Here is a 22,774-nt window from a genome sequence, read left to right on the forward strand (position 1 = left end):
GATACACCTTTTCAAACGTGCAGGTTTAGTCTCAAATCAGCAAATAAAACCATGTGAGAAGCTTTCGTTCCTTTGAAATTTTATTGACAAAAGACAGTGGCATGGATTTAATCTTCGTCCTCCTCCTCCTCCTCATCCTGGTTGATCTGGAAGTAGCGCAGTTCGTAACTCTCCTTGGTGTTGGCCACCACACGCAGCCAGTCCCTCAGGTTGTTCTTCTTCAGATACTTCTTGGTCAGATATTTCAAATACCTGTCAGAAAGGAGAGGAAAGACCAGCAGTGTCAGCAATGTAAAACACATTGAAAATTACATTGTGACAAAGGTGTACTGTACATTTGTTAGATTTATATTTTGAGAACTTATCAGAAAGTGCAATTAGGACAAAATGACATGCAGAACATTGAATCAACTCCATGTTTAACTTTTCTAACTGCAATTTTCTAAACAATTTGCAAACTTCTGACTTCAACTGTACCTTTCCGAACTGCCTGTCATCGGGGGATGCGATAGAACTGCCAGATCCCCAATTTTGTTTTTAAAGCAACTTTGTGATTGTTCTTGTTATGAAAAGCACAATATAAAATAAATCCATGATTATAAATTATACATTTTTCAATTATTTGGGGGGTGGGGGGTTGCTTGTGTTCTATAATTTCATGCCATATAGGGTTAAATATAGCTTCAGACGGTGCTTAAGAATCAATGAATGTCTGAGGATACATGGTGACATGGAAGAAAAAAAAATAACAGAACTGACAAAAATCATGTTCACAGCTGGATACATTGATCAGATCACAGCATCTCCACTTGTGGAAATAAAACTGACTGAAGTCCAAAAATAACATGCGTTCTATCCATGTCTCTTAACTTTTTCTATTCATGTACATCTCAGTCCGCCTAATGTTAGTATTTTATGAGCCTCAGACCTTATTTCAAAGGCTAATCACTTCAAATAATTAATTATACATGGATTTGCTCCAGACTGTCCATCAGGCAAAACAATAAAACCAATAAAGGCCTAACATCGATTACAAAACAGTGCCATGACCCCATAACAGGAAGCAACATGGAAAACATCACATAAAGAAAAAGACAACTCCAACTTCCTAATTGAACAGGTGAAAATGCAATAACCCTTACATGCATAACTGTGGAGACAAACCAAGTCCATCCATCAGACAACAACATAAAATGGCAAGTGATGTTGCTCGGCACATCACATTGCAAGCAGGGCATTTCAAAAGATGAATCCAATCTAGATTTAAACATACCTTTTGGAGAAGGGCACTTCAGAATTCACAGCGATTTTGCTCTTGCTCCTCTCAATGGACACCACACCACCACCCAGGTTCCCAGCTTTACCGTTGACCTTGATGCGCTCCTGCAGGAATTGCTCCTAACCAACAAGACCAAAGGTGTATTTTAGGACAGTCTTTCTCCCAAATATGGATACTAGCTGTAATGACTGCTACATACTGCTGCAAATATTCTGTCAATATAATGTACATGTTAAGCATTTAGTAGACGCTCTAATTCAGAGGAATTTAGTTAACGCATTTAACTTTAGTTAGGTACGACAACCACGTATAGTCATACTAACTAAAAGTTCCTCAAAGCAGCTAACAGCAAAATCAGTGCAAGTAAGAGAAGACAAGTACACGTGTCATTGCAACTATCAGGATACGTCGGGCACCCCCAGAACACTTCGGGGCTAGCCAAGAGTCAATGTATAATTTGAACCCTGACCCCCATTAAATAAGGCCCAGATGTAGAGTCACCTTGCATTAATGCTAGCCACAAATGGCATTCACGTTTCACAACTGTAATAACCTGGGCCCGAGCTGACCAACAAACAATCTGTTCGTCCAAAATACCGATACGTCATAACATAAAACAAATATTTTATTAAAGTAAATTAGTAAGTGAACCAGTAATGGGCAGTCACCACCATCAGATATGGTGTTATTACAGCAGTCAACCCACAAAAATAATTGAAACCAAAAAACGTGATTATTTGTTTATAATCCAACCTCAAAAACCCCTAATCGCTCAGCACTAATCTGAATCCTAATTGTCTGCGGTGTAACACACCAACTGCAAAATATCATACCCCACTACCCATTACAATTGTAGCGTTACTACATTGAAGAAAGGCCAGTATCAGCATAACGTGCATAAACTAGGAGTATCTGGATTATGAATCATTTGTGCCATGCAATGTTTACATCAAAAGAATAGGGCCCTTCTCTAGTAATAAAGACATTTAATAGGATATTGTAGTGAAAAAATAAATAATAATACAATCGTTACATTTCGGCGATATTATTATGGCGTTAGGTTGACGCAACAATGGATTCTACCCCCCAAAATATATTTTTCTCCCCACAAAATGTTAATAATATGCTTGTCAAAATAGATAACTAATTTGAAAACATTATTGTGGCAGTTGTTACCCATGTCTAACAATCCCAATACTGTGCTTTATGATATTGACACGATATGAGCCCAAATGTAAAGCAGGTGCCGTGCTAAGAACATTCAGATCTGTGGGACTGCCCAATTTGTGAAACTTGCCAAATCTGTTTTCATATTTGCGATGAGTATTCCCAAACATACCACAGTAAGACCAATGCAACATTGTATTTCCAAGAAGTGTGGGAAAGTCCTGAGGGTGTTTCAAGTCATCAGACATATTTTGACAGAAATATAAAGTAAAGCATTTCATCACTACTGTCATTCAAATGTTATCAGAGACAAAACAAACAGAAAGTTACAAAGTAGAGCTTAGTAGCTAAAGTTTGATATTTGGGTTGTCGGGGATTGGTTCAAATTAATGTTTTACAACCCCCACATCCATGACGAATGCTAGTGCCCCACACCGTTCGCTGAGAGTACAACCCAGGCGAGATGCAGTGCGGTGCGGAATTAGCTGTATTGTGCAAGTGGCACATTTTGTGATTGACGTTTTCTTCTTTCAAGTAAAAACTACTAGAATTCAGTGGCTAAAGCACTACAAATAGATAAAAACATAGCTACATACAAGTGAATTGTGTCCCATAGCTAAATACCACATTGCAAATGTGTCCCATCTGTGCAGCTGGCTAGCAGGTCTCTGTGCCTAGGCTAATTACTTAATCCAGTTTATCCTCCCATCACCGGAGTAACTCATCAACACCAAAAATAACATTACAATTAGGGCTGTGCCAGTCTTGGAATTTGATTCATATTAAAGAGATAGGCTACTTTAGGAAACTTTCTGAATGGACATATAGGCCAATAGAGAGCATCAGCGAACTCACACCCCTGTAAAATAAGTGTTGATTAGTCTTTAAATTTAAAAAAAAATCCGTATTGTCCACTTAATACATTAGCACATTATAGGCCTCAGATCCAGAACAACCTTGACTGCTGTTGAATAATGCTCATGAAACATGGGATCAACACATGGGTAAGTCGCTCTGGATAAGAGCGTCTGCTAAATGACTTAAATGTAAATGGGTAGGTAGCATTAGCTAGTGCTAGTCGGCTGTGCCCGTGACAAAACACTGGTATTTTTCATCTCAAGGCTTGTTCTTCATCTTTTTAAAATGGGGAGCCAACGTGTTTACAGAACTTATTTCCATGACTGATCAAAAAGCATTTTCATCTCTTTGCAACAGTGAGCAATATGTTTGAAACGTCACTTGCAATAATAGTATCGAATCGCAAGACATATAGAATAGTGAGAAACGCAATAATATCATATGGTGAACATCGTGGCAATTCCCAGCCCTAGGATATTGCATGTTATTTTCTCTAACTTTGGCCACTTACAAAGTTGGCAGCATCCATGATGCCATCCTCCACTGGGTGAGTGCAGTCCAGTGTGAACTTCAGGACCTGCTTCTTCTTCTTGCCACCTGTTTTGGTCTTTTTGATGACCTGCTTCTTCTGTCAAGACATTGCAGAGGGGTTAACATTATTCCAAATGACTTGATAAATACATTTCGTCATGCAAAGGAAATCGATTACCATTTAAGAACCAAACGGAACAGGGAGGGACCTACCCGAATTTGTCCAATAGAAACTTGTTTTTGTTGCAAAACGATTTCTGTTTGGAGTAAATATTTTTACTCCAAACAGTTGGCATGATGAATACACCACTGGCGGTTTCATTTAAGTATCTAACGTGCTAGCAGTGTTTTTTTTAACATTTATTTTATCTTTATTTAACTAGGCAAGTCAGTTAAGAACACATGTTTATTTACAGAAGCAATTTCTGCCAATCTGCATATTGTACTGTCTTTGGTGCTTGGTTGTTAAAAACAGGAAGAGGCAAAGCGAGAGGGATAACTGGGCCCAAAATCATTCTCCAGCAGGTGTCGGTTTTTCCCGCTCACCAAGCTAGGAGTTTTTGTATGGAAGTCAATGAGACGGTGTTGAATTTGGTCAACTATAAAAATAAATCTTACAATTTGTAATTCAGCAGACTTACTTAACAGTATTGAGTGGATCATTTTTGTTGTGCTGGTGCCCTGTGGAAATCGAAACCACCTCCTGGTGTTGCAAGCGCCAAGCTTGCCAAACTGAGCCACATGGGTCTTATTTGATCTAATAGAAGTTTTGTGATGCATAGGTTTTTATGAATGTACTGATATAAATTAGGCCAGGTGACATTCTGGAAACTTTTAGGTAAAAAAAAACACTTTACATGCCTGTTGTACACATCTACCTGCCCTCTCATGGGCTAGAATTGTCCCTCTTGATCTTGCCTCCTTACTGCTTTCTATTTTTGAAAACATTTATTTCCATTGTTATATCAGCCATTTGACAATAATATAATGGATAATCTGTTTTTAAAACTCGCTAACTTGGTGTGTGTTATCAAACTGGCCAGGGCCCGGTTTCCCAAATGGTTAAGTATATCGTTAGAACCGTTGAGCTCCACGCATTATTCCCATCAGTTCATATATTATGATATTTTGTAACATTTCTGTTCATTTTGGTGTTCCCGCAAGTTCTACTCCCAAGTGGCGCAGCGGTAGCACTCTAGCACTGCATCTCAGTGCTAGAGGTGTCATTACAGACCCTGGTTCGATCCCGGGCTGTATCACAAAAGGACAATCTGGAGACCCATAGAGCAGCGCACAATTGGCTCAGCTTCGTCCACCATTGTAAATAAGAACTCGTTCTTAACTGACTTGCCTAATTAAATAAAACGTTTTTCATGTGGTCGTGCACAGCCAAAATTTGGCCAGTCAAGTATAAAGTTGGCTAGTTACTTCCAGTCACAAATGAGAGAACACCTCACTGACCATTTTACCAGCCCTAGCAGAGCTGGTTTGGCTGTTTACGTTATCTACAGCTTTGGTGACCAATTGTACTGCTGGCAACAATTTAATCACGTTTTAATTCTACATTTACTGACACCGGTCATATTCAACCGGTGTTGCACGTTCGTAAATGAATCAGTTATTTTGCGCTCTGGCACTCAGACGAGTGCGCTCTGAAATCGGAGTAGATCGCCAGAGTGACTATACGAACGCACCCTTAGATTAATTCAGACTATTTTGAGGACGTGTATTACGGACTACCGTGTCCAATATGGACATGGTACTATTGCCGGTTCTTTCTCGTTTTTCAAGCGAAATGCGAGCACACTCGTCTGGTTCGCCTAACCAAATTCGAACCGACACATGCTGACTGACGCTTTTGGGAAACAGGGCCCAACGTTATTTGTATTCATTTTAAAAGTGACATTAATCGGATTGTATTTAGCACGACAACTTCTATCTAGTGTATTGCCAGCTGGTGTGCCGATGGTTCACGTTTAAAATACAGTTGCCGAATAGCTAGGTAACGCAAACTAAATTGCTACAACGTGGTTCATTGGGTGCAGGCCCAACTGGTAAACAAAGCCATTTATTGGTACTCCTTTACTTATTTGGCCTCACGGAAACACAGTCCAATATGGATTTATTACGTGCACATCAAGTACAATAATCGACAGACAATAAAAACATATTATAGTTAGCTATACAACATATTTCACCGTGAGTACTCACAATCGGAGCCATGTTGGCCAACGATTCTTGTCCAGAAAGGAAGAGGCGGGGCTTATTACAACCCTATATCCGGTCTAGATAAATATATTAAATCCATGAATCCGGGATAGATTCGGCCAGGAGATATTCTTTGCCCCAGTTTGAGTGAGATGTTTCTGACTTAGTTTTCTTATAATTTTATTTATTTTTCTGCTGAAAGTATTATTTTGGCAAAGCAGTTGTATCGTCTTTCTACACTTCAACTATGGATCAACTGAAATCATCTAGGAACCTAATTTTGAGAGTAGGACTACTCCACAATTATTATAGAGTCAACGGGCATATGTGGGCTACAGCAGAGCCATATGCTTATAGAGTTCTAAATACATGGGTCCGGGCTACAGGTATTCACTAAATTGTTTTGATTTAGGGTCCTCAAAAGGTTCTACAGCTGCACCATCAAGAGCATCCTGATTGGTTTCATCACTGCCTGGTATGGCAACTGCTCTGACTCTGGCCGCAAGCCACTACAGAGGGTAGTGCGTACGGCCCATTATATCACTGGTGCCAAGCTTCCTGCCACCAGGACCTTTATACCAGATGTTGTCTCAAAGGAAGGCCCAAAAAAATGTCAAAGAAAAAAAAATGCTCTCAAATGGTGCAACTGTAGAATATTGAGGATCTGAGGACCCATGCCAAAGCTTTTCAGGCTCCTGTAGGGGAAAATGTGTTGTTGTGCCTTCTTCATGACAGTGTTGGTGTGTTTCGACAATGATAGATCCTTAGTGATGTGGACACCGAGGAACTTGAAGCTCACTACTCTCCGCCACAGCCCTGTCGAAGTTGAAGCAGCCCTGTGCTCAGCCCTCCGTTTCCTGTAGTCCAAGATCAGCTCCTTTGTCTTACTGACATTGAGGGAGAGGTTGATGTCCTGGCACCACACTGCCAGGTCTCTGACCACCTCCCTATTGGTTCTCTCATCATAGTCAGTAGTCATCGTAGTTACAATAATTTTGCTACACCTGCAATAACATCTGCTAAACATGTGTATGTGAACAATACATTTAGATTTGATTGTATCAGGCCCATCACTGTTGTGTCATCTGAAAACTTATTGGATGGTGTTGGAGTTGTGCGCGGCCATGCAGTCGTGGGTGAACAGGGAGTACAGGAGGGGACTAAGCATGCACACCTGAATGGCCCCCGTGTTGAGGGTCAGCATGGCGGATTTGTCGTTGTCTATCCTCACCACCAGTGTGCGGCTCGTCAGGAAGTCCAGGGTCCAGTTTCAGGGGGAGGTGTTCAGTCCCAGGGACCTTCGCTTAGTGATGAGCTTCAAGGGCACTATGCTGTTGAACGCTGAGCTGTAGTCAATGAACAGCATTCTCACATAGGTGTTCCTTTTGTCCAGGTGGGAAAGGGCAGTGTGGAGTGCAATAGAGATTGCATCTGTTGGGGCTGTAAGCAAATTGGAGTGGCTCCAAGGTGTCTGAGATTATGTTGTGAGCCATGAACAGCCTTTCAAAGCATTTCATGGCTTTAGATGTGAGTGCTACGGGGCGATAGTCATTTAGACAGGTTACCTTGGCGTTCTTGGGCATAGGGACTATGGTGGTCTCCTTGAAACAGGTAGGTATTACAGACTGGGTCAGGCAGAGGTTGAAAATCAGTGAATACACTTGTCAGCTGGCCAGCGCATGCGTCCTGATAATCTGTCTGTAAATGATAACCTGTTTAAAGGTCTTACATTGGCTACGGAGAGTGATCACACAGTCGTCTGGAAAAGCTGGTGCTCTCATGCATGGTTCAGCGTTGCTTGCCTCAAAGCGAGCATAGAATGCATTTAGCTAGTGTGGTAGGCTTACGTCACTGGGTGGCTAGTGGCTGGGTTTCCCATTGTAATCCGTGATAGTTTGCAAGCCCTGCCACATCTGACGTGCATCAGAGCCGGTGTAGTAGGATTTGATCTTAGTCCTGTATTGACACTTTGCCTGTTTGATGGTTCGTTGGAGGGCGTAGCGGGATTTCTTATAAGCGTTAGTGTACTTGAAAGCACAGAATATTCTAGAATGTTATCATATGCCGTAGCGTTAAGATTTCCCTTCACTGGAACTAAGGGGCTTAGTCCAAACCATGAAAACAGCCCCAGACCATTATTCATCCACCAAACTTTACAGTTGGCACTACGCATTTGGGCAGGTAGCATTCTCCTGGCAGAAGTTTACTTACAGTCAAACGTCAGACGTTTCAGGTAGCCTTCCACAAGCTTCCCACAATAAGTTGGATGAATTTTCACCCATTCCTCATGACAGAGCTGGTGTAACTGAGTCAGGTTTGTAGGCCTCCTTACTCACACATGATTTTTCTGCCCACAAATTTGAAGAATGCCTTGAAGAATGGGCAAAGGCCAAAAATCCCTGTGTCTAGATGTGCCAAGCTTAGAGAGACATACCTGCATGAGCTTCTAGAATATGTCCAAGCAAGGAATAAGGCCTTTAAAAAAATGTAAGAACTCTCAAGAGCAGCATGATTTTGTCCTATATAAACACCACAGAAATGAAGCACAGAGTAGGATGGATGAAGCTAAGAGGGGTTACTTTGCTGTGAACATAATTGAGAAAAAAAAATGACCCTAAAAACCATGGATAATATTCCTGCAAGGTTTCTTATAGATTCTGCTTAGCAAATTGGCCCTTGGTTTACGCATATCGTTAATCTCTCTTGAACAAGGCACCTTATACCCCTGTATAAGAAGGGGATAAAGTCTGACCCTGGGAATTATAGGCCTGTATCTATCCTCGGTGTAACATCAAAGATCCTGGAGAGAATTGTACATGTGCAAATATATGAATATGTTATCAAACAGGGTCTAATGTATGATTTTTAGTTGGGTTTTGGAAAAACACTCCATTGATTCATGTCTGCTTTACTTGACTGACTTCATCAGGAAAGAGATTGATGAGGGAAATCTGTGTGGAATGGTCCTGCTTGACCTACAGAAGGCTTTTGATACAGTTAACCACTGTCTCCTAATCTCCAAACTAGCACTGGGGGTTAAGCAGTATCCCTCTAGGCTGGGTAAAGTCCTATTATCAGGAAGGGAGCAAGTAGTAGAGATTAATGGTTCACTGTCTCAGGCAAAACCAGTGAGTTGTGGCGTTCCGCAGGGGAGCGTGCTTGGGCCTCTGCTGTTTTTATAGTATATTAATGAAATGAAAGATGCTTGTTCTTGCCGTCTTTTTCTTTATGCAGATGACTCTACACTTCTGGTGTCTCACAAAAGTAAAACTATGTTGGAGAGCATACTTAGCACAGAGCTTACTAACATTAGCAAATGGCTTAGAGATAACTCTCTGAACTTAGGGAGAACTGAAGCAATTATTTTTGGACCCAGACCTAAATTGTGTAGGTCATCTGAAATCAGAGTGGAGTTAGGGGGTGAGGTGCTGACTATTAAAACCTCTGTTCGCTACTTGGGATGTATCCTTGATGGAAACATGGGAGGTGTGAGCATGGCCAATAAGGTGCTAGGGAAGGTTAATGCCAGGACTAAATCTTTGGCTAGAAAGTCCAAGCTGCTTGATAAGGACTCCATGAAAGTGCTAGCTACAGCCCTCATTCAATGCCATTTTGATTATGCTAGTACTTTCTGGTTTGGGGGATTATCTAAACATGAAGGGGAAGCTCCAGATACCCTGATCAGCTTATTCTAGGCTAGTATTGAAGGGGAGTCCACATAGTCACATAGGCAGGAGCTGCTTTCAGGAACTAAACTGGCTGCCTGTTTGAGGCTAGGATGTCCCAGATTAGACTAGGTTTGGATTACAGGAGTATTTATGGACCTGTGCCCAGATATCTAAGTGATTACTTTCCTCGTGTTAGGGATGCACACAATCACAGCACCATATCAGGTGTTGCTGATGTGTGCTTATACAGGTTTAGGAGTAACGCTGGGAAAGGTACTTTCTTGTATACTGGAGCCTCAGAATGGAATGAGTTGCCTCTGCCCATAAAAACAACGTCCTCTCTGGGCAGCTTTAAAAAATAAAGTAAAAATGTTTGTCTTCTGTGCCCATATGAAGAACCCCTATAATGTAACTGGAATGACGATCGATGTTCTTCTGTTTTTGTTTTATTATTTAACTGCCATACTGTGTTCAATCTTGTCTAGCCATCTTGTCTCAAGAGGACCACAATGGAAATAAGTCTCAGACTTTGTGTGTTATCCTCAATGAATTTATTTATGTGCATATATGGCTTTTTCAAGTTTTATGTGGGCTTTTTTTTTAAATGGTCAAATTAATAAACTAAACTAGCCCAAGAGACTTGCAGCTGTAATTACTGTAAAAGGTGGCTCTACAAAGTATTAACTTAGTGAATAGTTATGCACACTCAAGTTCTGTTTTTTTGTCTTATTTCTTGTTTGTTTCCCAATAAAACATATTTTGTATCTTCAAAATGGTAGGCATGTTGTGTAAATCAAATTATATAAAATGTTTTTTTAAATCTACTTTAATTCCAGGTAACAAAATAGAAAAAATGCCAAGGGGGTGAATACTTTCGCAAGCCACTGTACTACAATGGCTCAGACTATACTTTAGGGTTCATCAATTAGGTTTCGCCTTGGGCCCAATTTTTTCTGAGCTAATAGTCAGTCAGCCAGAACATAATTAGCACAATTAATTGGCCTACACTAGAAAATAACCAAAATGTTTAATATCTGATTACACTCATAAAAATCACCATGTATCAATTCAATTATTATTTATGTATATTTCTCTGTGCATTCATTGGTGGGGGAAAACAGGTCTACTGTAGCCTACAATTGTGGCAATTGTAGCCTGTAAATATTGATGGGGCCAAAAAATATATATACAAAAATGTGGGATGCCTGCCAGCAAAGTCACAACACGAAACAATACATTAATTGCACTTTACCACTGCTACACCTGGCTATCAACTGAGCCTTGTCTGGCATCAAAACAGTTCATTCAGCCTCATTTACTGACTTAAAAAAAAAATGCTGATATGGCCGACTTGTTTAATTAAACAAATGTGATTTCCACTGAAAATTGAGATGTACAAACTATGGCATAAGGGGACGACAATTGGATAAAAGGCCATCCGTAATTTCAATTAAGACATTAATGAGTGAGTTAGGAAGGACGTAGTCAATATAACTGTTCAGCACTTCTGAAATGTACAGCGACAGATTTCAGAACATGGGCCGTTCTTACAGTGTTCTCCCTGTACACCAAGTCAGAACTGCAGGATAAATAAAGGGGGAATATAAGCAGACAATGAAAACCCTTACAATATTCGATGACTACATTTTTCAAAGACAGTTTATAGGCTACATGTGCACCACCAAGTCAGAACAGTAGGCTAAATTAAGAAGTGAAATAGACCAAATTATTAGGGTGGGGCAGGCACATGGGCTACTAAGAGCATACAACACAACATACTTAGTATTATTTTCTTAGCTACATTATACATATCTCCCTGGCATATTACATCACTTATGTAGCAGCATACAAGACATATTTGGACTCACCTTGTTGTGCTGTGCTCACTCTGTGCTCAAAGTCTTGATTTATGGTGCTTTCAAGAAAACTGGGAACTCGGGGGAGGGGTGAATCATGATGACATAAGTGAACTATGAGGAGAACGGCACCTCAGTACCTCCAGGCTCTGATCAGGCCCTACACCCAAACAAGGGCACTGCGTTCATCCACCTCTGGCCTGCTCACCTCCCTACCACTGAGGAAGTACAGTTCCCGCTCAGCCCAGTCAAAACTGTTCGCTGCTCTGGCCCCCCAATGGTGGAACAAACTCCCTCACGACGCCAGGACAGCGGAGTCAATCACTACCTTCCGGAGACACCTGAAACCCCACCTCTAAGGAATACCTAGGATAGGATAAAGTAATCCTTCTCACCCCCCTTAAAAGATTTAGATGCACTATTGTAAAGTGGCTGTTCCACTGGATGTCATAAGGTGAATGCACCAATTTGTAAGTCGCTCTGGATAAGAGCGTCTGCTAAATGACTTAAATGTAAATGTAATGTAAATGATTTTCAGGTCGTAGCACTAGAAAGAGGCCCAAGTTCCCAATTCCAAGTTGGATGAAAGTTAAACCTACTTTCCCCAGTTGTAGCTCATTTTTCCCCAAGTTCCCAATTGTCTTGAACTCACCAAAGTCCAATTTTGCAGTTCTGAGTTGTTTTGAGCACAGCACAAATCATGCTTCATTGACAGCATGGCCAATGTTTAATGTTTATAACTTTAAAAATTAGGAAAATAGACCCTTAATCTTAGATTTGGGACCACACAGCCACGCCACTGAATAGCAGGCTAATGTTTTGCTTTGCAATGCTTGCAGTTAGCCATCGATTCCTTCCAAACCACTCATTGTTGAATATTCGATCTCCAATGGCCGACGAGCACCGATACGTTTTATCTATATTTTCTCTTCATATAAGGATTAAAAAGGATTTGGCATTGTCGACTTGATTCATGATGACTACTAGTTAAGACTTTCAATGGCCAATCAAAGCTACTGTAGACAACTTGATTTGACATTTGTGGCCATTGACCTTGATTCTTCTTGATGGGAACTTCTAATGCAACTCTATGGAAGTACAAGGGACTATAATTTTAGAGCTCTATCCTTAGACTTGGTGGTGACGTAGTGTCTCCATGAGTGGCAGAACACTGAGCCAATCATGGCGCAATGTTCTGTATTTTCTGCTGGCTTGCCCCACCACAGAAAACACTGAGCTAGGCTGAAACACCTACATTTTGAAGCTGCCTTAAGAAATCAAAAGAGACCATGTTTGTATGCAGCTTTATTAACTTAATATATATTTGTTACATTGTTTGCAAACTTTTGTGACATTAATGTCCCACCTGCCCTGAACGACACTGGGCTACACTACCTTTTTTTAAAGTCAACATTCGTTCAGAACAATAGGCTTGATAGCCAGAGAAAATGTTACTCAAACGTATCAAAAAGAAAGGTGGATAATTAAAGTCATAGTTTCAAGGAAGAATGTACAGAGACATGTGTTCACCTTACCATTTCTTCCCCATGCCAAGCCAGTGCATCTTATTTGCAATGAAAATGTTGCAGTTTTTTTACTGACATTGCCACTTAAACGCGTTAAATCTCCAGTTACAAGAAAAAGCTTAAACAACTTAAGGCCATTCTTAGGAAACTTGAGTTGTTCGATGTGTACTTATCATCTGGAAGGCTACTACACTTCAGCACACTGAAGAAACGAGGGACCAGGTCGCAGCATGGAGGGATTCATCAAGCAGTTGAGGAATAACTTCACCAGATTTGAAGACTACAGCATGCCTAAGGATATCATTGAGTTTGTACATGCTTCTCTCAGTCCGCCCAGATGGAGAATCTCATCACTTGCTAAGAAAACGATACCCTTGCTGGATGCGGCCGTAATTCAAACTGAGCCGATTGAATTCCAGACATCGAGCTAAAATCCGGGATGTGTTTTGGGTGGCATGCTCAGAGGAATACAGCCAATTAAGACACTTGCATTTCATGTGCTAACAATGTTCGTAAAGACTTACACTTGCGAGTCCTCATTTTCCTCTATGAACGCAATATAGACTCAGGACAGGACCGGCTTTCACATAAGTCAATCGGAGGACTGCCTGCGCATGAAAATCACATCCATCTCACGAGACAGCCACAAGATCGTGTCCGAGGGGAAATGCAATCCATTGAGTGAGTAGTTTAGGGGCCTATAAAACGGTATTTAGTAAATCCGTGGAAAGGAGAGCCGCACACTAGGCGCTCAGATGCAATAATTGAATAACCAACGTTTCGACAGACAAGCTGTCTTCATCAAGGTATAATGACTAACACTGCGGGTTAGTTTATATAGTGTCAAAGGACACACACAGGTGTCTGTAATCATGTATGTGTGTGGCTTGAAATCATTTGTTAATTTACAGATGTAAATAGAACATATAAGAAACATAAATGGATAGCACAGGATCATAGATATAATGTGGCTACATAGTCCTACAAACATTTTCAATGAATAGCAAAATCACAAAAATGACTTCAGACCTAGGTCTACGTTGAGACCGAAGGCAGAAAGGGTGTTTAAATGAAAGAAGATCCAGACAGCCTCTCATTTTAACCATAAATTGTCGAGGTCACCCCCTTTCCTATGGAGGGTGAAGTGTTCGATGCCGATATAACGTAGGGACGAAATCGAGTGGTTCGCTCCAAAAAGTGGGCCGCATCTGGGTACGTCAAGTTTTTGCACATAATACTCTGAGATTCGTACTTTTAATTCGTGCTTCGTTTTACCCACGTAATTTTTACCACAAGGATAAGTTATAAGATAAATAACTGCCTTAGTGGAGCACGTGATAACACCTTTAATTGGGATTTGTTTCTCTGTTTGGGGGTGTTTTGAAGGATCCACATGTGTAAGTGCCATTGCATTGAGCGCAGCCATTACACTTGCCGTTTCCATCCGGTAGAGGAGCAAATAGACGTTGTGCAGGGTATTTTGGAGTGGGAAATCAGATTTTACCAATTGATCTCTGAGACGTCTGCCCCGCGAGAATACGACCAAGGCAGTGCCCGAAAACACATTACCGATACTGTCATCGGATTTTAGAATGTGCCAATGTTTGTGAACGATTCCCACAATTTGTTCAGAGCACTTTGAATAGCGGGCAGTAAGAACGCAAGAATGCTTATTTTTGCGAGACTGTCCTTGAAATAGGTCATGTGTCGATTTATTTGGGATTTTCTTAATGGCACTATTAATCTGACCATTTTTGTGCCCCCCACATTGATTCGACAGAATTGGCTGTAGGGCAAACGTTTTCCTTGGAGAGCGATCAGTGGGTTTCGTGTAAAGATCAGTGTATAGAACATTATCCTCACACAAAATCAGAAGATCAAGGAAACTGATTTGACAGATGTGTCAGATTGCATAGTAAATCTCAGGTGCTCAGAACAAGAGTTAAGAAAAGCATGGAATGCCTTGAGCTGTTTTGTATCACCCCTCCATAGAAAATAAATATCATCAATGTCACGTTTCCAAATAATAATGGTAGGCAAGAAACCTTTTCGAGAAGATTGAGAATGGACTGTTTCTCCATGTAACCCACATACACATTAGCATAGTTATGAGCCATAGGGGATCGATCCCATGGCAGTACCCTTCGCCTGAATAAACAACTAATTTAGAACGTTTTCAGCCGAGGGCGCGGAAAAGATGGCGGTCAGTGTAGATCATTTTTTTGGTAGCTGGAGGAATTATTGGATTTCCATACCCAATTATGAACATTTGATTCATTCTACGGTCATTAAACCCCGTATGAATATGGTTTAGTTTATTTAGCAAAGTAATAGATTACTTTCTGCAAGTTATTCACCTTTAAAACTAAGTTTGCGACAATACTAGATAGCCTGATAAGTTTAGCTAGCTCAAAAACTAGCTTGTCGAACGTCCATGGAAAATGCCACGACCAGAACCAAAAGGAAATAAATGGAGAGATCGTCAGATGGACAACTAACCACAAAATATAGTATGATTTTGGGTACTCCTCTTCAGAATGTAACTGGGGGGAAATACTGCAATGGGTGATGAAAATGTGGTGAGCACGGACAACAATGCTCACAACTTGCGCCCCTTCAGTCCCCAGCTCAGGCCTTTACCTTACAACCCCCCCGGCACTCCAGTCAAGCCCCAGGGGGAAAACATGAGAGGCCAAGAGGGTCTGTCACTTCTTGACATGCAAAACAATATTGTAATGCTTTTGACAGCAAACATAGATGAAAGGGCAAATGGCTTGGAGGTCATGTTAAGGGGGATAACGATTAAAATTGAGGCCATTTGTTGACTTTATCTTTGGAGAAGTGAAAACCCTCAAAAGTGACATAAAGAAAGTGGAAGTTATCTGACAGGAAAATGAAAAGAAGGTGGCTGAACTCGAGCAGAAGGTGAATGAGGCGGAGACATACCAGCGCAGGTAGACCTGAGGCTCCATGGAATTCCAGAGCAGGCGGGTGAGGACATCAAATGCAGAGTTGTTGACATCTATGGAGCTGTCATTTCCGAATCAAAAGCCAAACTTCAAGAGCATGTAGACATCGTCCATCATTTGGGAAGACTTAAGGATCAAGACAAGAGACCGAGGACAACCATCATCCGGTTCACCAACAGATCTACACAGGATCTTCTTTGGAGGCGAGCGAAGAATTGTGAATTCCTCATCAAGCAAAAATTGAGGTTCACGGAGGATCTGACCTCAGCAGACAAAGTGACAAGAGAGAAACTGTGGCCGATGGTGGCTGCAGCTCGAAAGGCAGGGTAAACTGCATTTTTTTATCGGCGCAAGAGTGATCATCGATGGGAGAGAAATTCGGCCAAATCAGAACATTTGAGTGAAAGCCAGAGTCTAATTCAGACAGAACTGTCAGGCCAAAAAACTGATTACCAGATGAAAAGCAGCATTTTATTATAAAAATGTACACAAACACTTGAATGAGAAAAGGCTGACCTGAGAACTGGTAAACTAAGCACTAACTATAGGTGAATAACTGCTTATTGTAAAGTCTACACAATGTCTCCCCCTTGTGGGAGTAAGAATACTTTGGTTACTTTATGACCAATATTTTGGGGGATTTTTTTTGGGAGAGGTTAGTAAATGGGATGGAAATCCTTTTGAGTTACATATCCCTAGGAAAAGCTTATATTAGCATAACAAGGTTGTTGTTTGAAGTTTGTCTTTATCTCTTTCAATTAATGTCAGGGCTATTCGTAATTTACTCAAGGGTAAGGCTATTTTCCTGTATTGCAAACGGTTTAATGCAGACTTTTGCTTTTTACAAGAGTCTCATGCTTGTTCTTCCGATCTATCTTTTTGGAAAAATCAATGGGGTCTGGTTATCATATGGCAACAACCACCCTGCAGGTGTAGCATTTTTAAGAGGTGCATTTCAAGGGAAGGTCATCAGTAGTAAGACTCACCACTCTGGACATTGGTTAATTTCAACAGTAAATTTCAACAGTGAAATGTTTTTATTAGGGAATATTTATGCATCCAACAACAAACAAAACAACAGGATATTATTTCAAGAATTTGAAGAAGAAATTAATAGAGTTATAGGTGTATTTCAGGATATCAAAATTATCTTAGGTGGAGATTTTAATTCTGTATCTAATGGGATGATTGGCAGATATCCCCCTCCTTACAGATCCAGCATAGTTAATTCTGAGTTTAATAACCTATATCTTGGATTAGTCGATATTTGGAGATCTAAATATCCTGATAAAAAGGAATTCACTTGGAGTAACAAGGACATGTCAAGAATTGACTTCTGGTTGATTTCTAATTCATTAGATAATTCTGTAGTCAAGGTATCAATTGAACCATCAATTCTTACTGATCATAAAGTTATATTCTTATCTTTAAATATTATTGGATCTGATGTTATACCGAATTGGAGTTATTGTAAACTCAATAGTAGACTGTTGGAAGATGATAATTTCAAGATGGATGCCAAAGATATTATACAAGACAATTGGAGGAAAGCCCAACTATTTAAGTCTTATTGGGAATTAATGAAGTATGAAATAAGACAAACAGCCACGAAGAGAGGTAAAGAAATGGCTGAACTTAAAAGATTGAGGGAAGATAAACTTGATAAGGAAATACTTTCTCTAATCTCTATGGAGGACATTGATGAAGAAGGAAAGGGTCAGTTTTTCTCTTTACAACTAGAAATGGACCGGATGTATGAAGAGAGAGCAAAAGGGGAATTTGTAAGATCAAGAAGGAGATGGTTGGAGGAAGGTGAAAATACAAAATACTTTTACAATTTAGAAAGAAGAAAATTCTGAATTTACATCTATTCATAAGCTCAATATAGATGGCAAAGAAAATGAAAACTCCAAAGATATTTCCAAATATGTTTCAGAATTCAATGGTAACCAGTAATGCCTGTCCTACTTGTGACATATCTGCCTTTCTAGACTCTGTCAAAGACTGTGTAAAATTCATAGATGAAGACTTCCAAAAGTCTTGTGATAAAATTATTTATATTTATGAAATAAAAAAAATGTATCAGCAAGTTAAAAGAGAGAAATCTCTAGGGAATGATATATATGCCATTTATCAGACGCTTTTATCCAAAGCGACTTACAGTCATGTGTGCATACATTCTACGTATGGGTGGTCCCGGGGATCGAACCCACTACCCTGGCGTTACAAGCGCCATGCTCTACCAACTGAGCTACAGAAGGACCACATGATGGCATTATCAGTGAATTCTAAAAATATTTTCAGGAGGATATTATTGAATTTATATTTAATGTTTTTAAGGAGGCAATTGATTTAGGGGTCCTGCCTGTTTCTATGACACTGGGCCTAATTTCTGTAATACCCAACCAAACAAAGATTCTCTGATTTTAGAAAAATGGAGACCAATCACATTAATGAACAATGATGGAAAGCTACTTGCATCCATCTTTGCAGAAAGACTTAAAAAAGGTCTTGACCAAATCATTGATGAAACCCAGTCTGGTTTTATGAAGGGCAGACATATATGTAATAATATTTGACTAGTATTGGACTTGATAGACTACAATGAGCACATCATGGAAGATGGCTTTATTTTATTTGTAGACTTTTACAAGGCATTTGATATAGTTGAACATTATTTTCTTTATGAGACTCTTCGATTTTTGGGTTTTGGTCAATATTTTCAAAGTGTAATTAAGACACTTTACAATAATAGTAACAGCTCTGTTAAATTATCCCATGGAACTTCGCAAAGATTCGACATTAGACGTGGAATTAAACAAGGATGCCCAATTTCTCCTTTCTTATTTTTAATGGTCATACAAATTATGGCACTTCATATAAATAAGGATAGTTTTAGGGGTATTCAGATACAAGACAAATAGATAAAATGTTCACAATTGGCTGACGACACCACCATTTTTTTTAAAGATCATAATGAAGTCAGGAAAACTATTGAGTGTATTAATGCCTTCACACACGTATCAGGTTTATCTCTGAATATTAGGAAATGTGAATTATTTGCATTGAAAAGATGTGACTTAAACTCAGTATGTAATATCCCTGTAAAAGATGTGGTCACATATCTTGGTATTACAGTTAGCAAAGATCAGAGAGAAAGGGCCAACTTAAATTTCTCTCTTATTGTAGAGAAAATTGGAAAGAGATTTAACTCCTGGTTATTAAGAGATCTTTCTTTATCTGGACGTGTACTTTTATCACAATCTGAAGGTCCAGATGAGTTTATACAACCCTTGCCTTGGATGTTCCTCTGTCAGTAACTCAAATGGTTGATACTAAATTATTTAACTTCATATGGAGGAATAAACCTCATTATTTAAGACAAGCGGTAATATGTAGCACCCAAGGTGAAGGAGGGTTGAATGCTCTGGATTTTAAAACCTCTAATATAATATTTAAGATTAAATGGATACAAAACTATTTAAGATATAAGGATTGCATCTGGAATATCATCCCTAATTTAATATTCCAACATATTGGTGGCCTAGAATTCTTACTCAAATGCAACGTTGATGTGGGTAAAATACCTATTAAGCTTGCAAACTTTCAGAAACACATACTTCTAACTTGGAACCTCATGTACAAACACTATTTTCCCCCTCATAGAATCTGGAATAATAAAGACATAAAATACAAAAACAAGTCTTTGTTTTTCCAGAACTGGTTTGACAACAACATTATTTGGGTTAAACAATTATTGAATAATGATGGACAACTATATGATTATCCAGAATTTATTAGAACACAATGTTACATTCACTCCCGAGGAGTATCACATTGTTGTTAGCCATCTCTAAAGATGCTATTCTTCTTTTAGGAGAATATAACAATACTCCAAGTGCAACTGTTGAGGATTTTGGAGCCTCAATACTATTAGAAGGAATATAAGGAAACGATGTCAATATGTTGCTATTCCCTCTGCTAAAATGTACTGGAATGCAGCCCTAGGACAAGTGAACTGGAACAAAGTTTTGTTGTTATCTGGTAAATATTGTATATCTAATAAGGTGAAAGAATTATCATACAAACTCATTCATAGCATCTACCCTGTAAAGACCTTATTATACACAGATTTAAAATAGCTATTGATAACAAATGTGTATTTTGTGATTGTGACCCAGAGACTCTTGACCATTTATTTTGGGACTGCTCTTATGGCAGAAGATTTTGGTGTGAGTTAGAAGATTTTATTTTGAAAGAAACAACTATCAATGTTAATTTGAAAGACTCTGATATTATGTTTTATTTTGAACCAAATGATATGGACCCTGATTTAACTTTCATTGTTAATTTGTTTATCTTTCATGGAAGATTCTTTGTCCATAAAATTAAGTGGGCAAAGAACAAACCCCACTTCACATTATTTAAGATAGAATTGAAATATTATTTTGAAATGATCGGTGAATGTAAAAACAAAAAATCAATACAGACCATGAAAGTATTGAACAAATTGAAAATGAATCTTGATATATATTTTCAACATGTCCCTGATTGAGTCTGTAATACCAACATGTTTCAAGCAGACCACCATAGTCCCTGTGCCCAAGAACACAAAAGGCAACTTGCCTAAATGACGACAGACCCGTAGCACTCACGCCCGTAGCCATGAAGTGCTTTGAAAGGTTGGTAATGGCTCACATCAACACCATTATCCCAGAAACTAGACCCACTCTAATATGCATACCAACGAAACAGATCCACAGATGAAGCAATCTCTATTGCGCTCCACACTGCCCTTTCCCACCTGGACAAAAGGAACACTTATGTGAGAATGCTATTCATTGACTACAGCTCAGTGTTAAACACCATAGTACCCTCAAAGCTCATCAATAAGGTAAGGATCCTGGGACTAAACACCTCCCTCTGCAACTGGATCCTAGCCTTCCTGACGGGCCGCCCCCAGGTGGTGAGGGTAGGTAGCAACACATCTGCCTTGCTGATCCTCAACACTGGAGCTCCCCAGGGGTGTGTGCTCAGCCCCCTCCTCCTGTACTCCCTGTTCACCCACGACTGCATGGCCAGGCACGACTCCAACACCATCATTAAGTTTGCAGACGACACAACAGTGGTAGGCCTGATCACCGTCAACGACAAGACCTGCCTATAGGGAGGATGTCAGCGATCTGGCTGGGTGGTGCCAGAATAACAACCTATCCCTCAAAGTAACCAAGACAAAGGAGATGATTGTGGACTACAGGAAAAGGAGGACCGAGCACTCCCCCATTCTCATTGACGGGGCTGTAGTGGAGCAGGTTGAGAGCTTCAAGTTCCTTGGTGTCCACATCAACAACAAACTCGAATGGTCCAAACACACCAAGACAGTCGTAAAGAGGGCACGACAAAGCCTATTCCTCCTCAGGAAACTAAAAAGATTTGGCATGGGTCCTCAGATCCTCAATAGATTCTACAGCTGCAACATCGAGAGCATCCTGGTTGCATCACTGCCTGGTAAGGCAACTGCTCAGCCTCCGATCGCAAGGCATTACAGAGGGTAGTGCGTACGGCCCAGTACATCACTGGGGCTAAGCTGCCTACCATCGAGGACCTCTACACCAGGCTGTGTCAGAGGAAGGACCTGATAATTGTCAAAGACCCCAGCCACCCCAGTCATAGACTGTTCTCTCTACTACCGCATGGCAAGCGGTACCGGAGTGCCAAGTCTAGGACAAAAAGGCTTCTCAATAGTTTTTACCCCCAATACATAATACTCCTGAACATGTAATCAAATGGCTACCCGGACTATTTGCATTGTGTGCCTCCCCCAAACCCCTCTTTTTACACTGCTGCTACTCTCTGTTTATCATATATGCATAGTCACTTTAACTATATATTCATGTACATACTACCTCAATTGGGCTGACCAACCAGTGCTCCCGCACATTGGCTAACCGGGCTATCTGCATTGTTTTTTTGGTATATGTACTTTACTATTTATATTTTTGTCAACTTTTACTTTTACTTCACTACATTCCTAAAGAAAATAATGTACTTTTTCCTCCATACATTTTCCCTTATATCAAAAGGTACTCATTACATTTTAAATGCTAAGCAGGACAGAAAATGGTCCAATTCACACACTTATCAAGAGAACATGGTGTTTGTTCCAATGGTGGAACAAACTCCCTCACGACGCCAGGACAGCGGAGTCAATCACCACCTTCCGGAGACACCTGAAACCCCACCTCTTTAAGGAATACCTAGGATAGGATAAAGTAATCCCCCCTTAAAAGATTTAGATGCACTATTGTAAAGTGGCTGTTCCACTGGATGTCATAAGGTGAATGCACCAATTTGTAAGTCGCTCTGGATAAGAGCGTCTGCTAAATGACTTAAATGTAAATGTAAACATCCCTGGTCATCCCGAATGCCTCTGATCTGGCGGACTTACTAAACACAAATGCTTTGTTTCTAAATGATGTGAGTGTTGAAGTGTGCCCATTGCTATGCGTAAATAAATTAAAAACAAGAACATTGTGCCGTCTGGTTTGCTTAATATAAGGATTTTTTTTATTATTCATTTTATTATTCATTTTACTTTTGATACGTAAGTATATTTTAGCAATTACATTTACTTTTGATACTTAAGTATATTTAAAACCAAATACTTTTAGACTTTTACTCAAGTAAAAGTATTTTACTGGGTGACTTTCAC

General features: G+C 39.9%; 1 protein-coding gene across 1 annotated transcript; it reads right to left on the reverse strand.

The window, feature by feature from the left end:
- Positions 1-62: 62 nt before the first annotated feature.
- Positions 63-6,189, reverse strand: LOC118388484 (60S ribosomal protein L22). The gene is made up of 4 exons (XM_035777608.2): positions 6,047-6,189; positions 3,816-3,932; positions 1,274-1,398; positions 63-252 (listed from the first exon to the last, which is right to left on the reverse strand). The coding sequence occupies exons 1-4, from the start codon at positions 6,056-6,058 to the stop codon at positions 108-110; spliced, it is 399 nt and encodes a 132-aa protein (XP_035633501.1). The 5' UTR covers positions 6,059-6,189; the 3' UTR covers positions 63-107.
- Between the last annotated feature and the right edge of the window lie 16,585 nt (positions 6,190-22,774).

The sequence above is a fragment of the Oncorhynchus keta genome, chromosome 10 (genome assembly GCF_023373465.1).
Source record: "Oncorhynchus keta strain PuntledgeMale-10-30-2019 chromosome 10, Oket_V2, whole genome shotgun sequence".
Classification (NCBI taxonomy): domain Eukaryota; kingdom Metazoa; phylum Chordata; class Actinopteri; order Salmoniformes; family Salmonidae; genus Oncorhynchus; species Oncorhynchus keta.

Excerpts from the sequence above, each read along its gene's own strand:
- LOC118388484 (XM_035777608.2), bottom strand. Across the intron at positions 1,399-3,815 it reads TCATGGATGCTGCCAACTTT|GAGCAATTCCTGCAGGAGCG; the intron begins GTAAGTGGCCAA and ends CTTGTTGGTTAG. Across the intron at positions 253-1,273 it reads GAAGTGCCCTTCTCCAAAAG|GTATTTGAAATATCTGACCA; the intron begins GTATGTTTAAAT and ends CCTTTCTGACAG.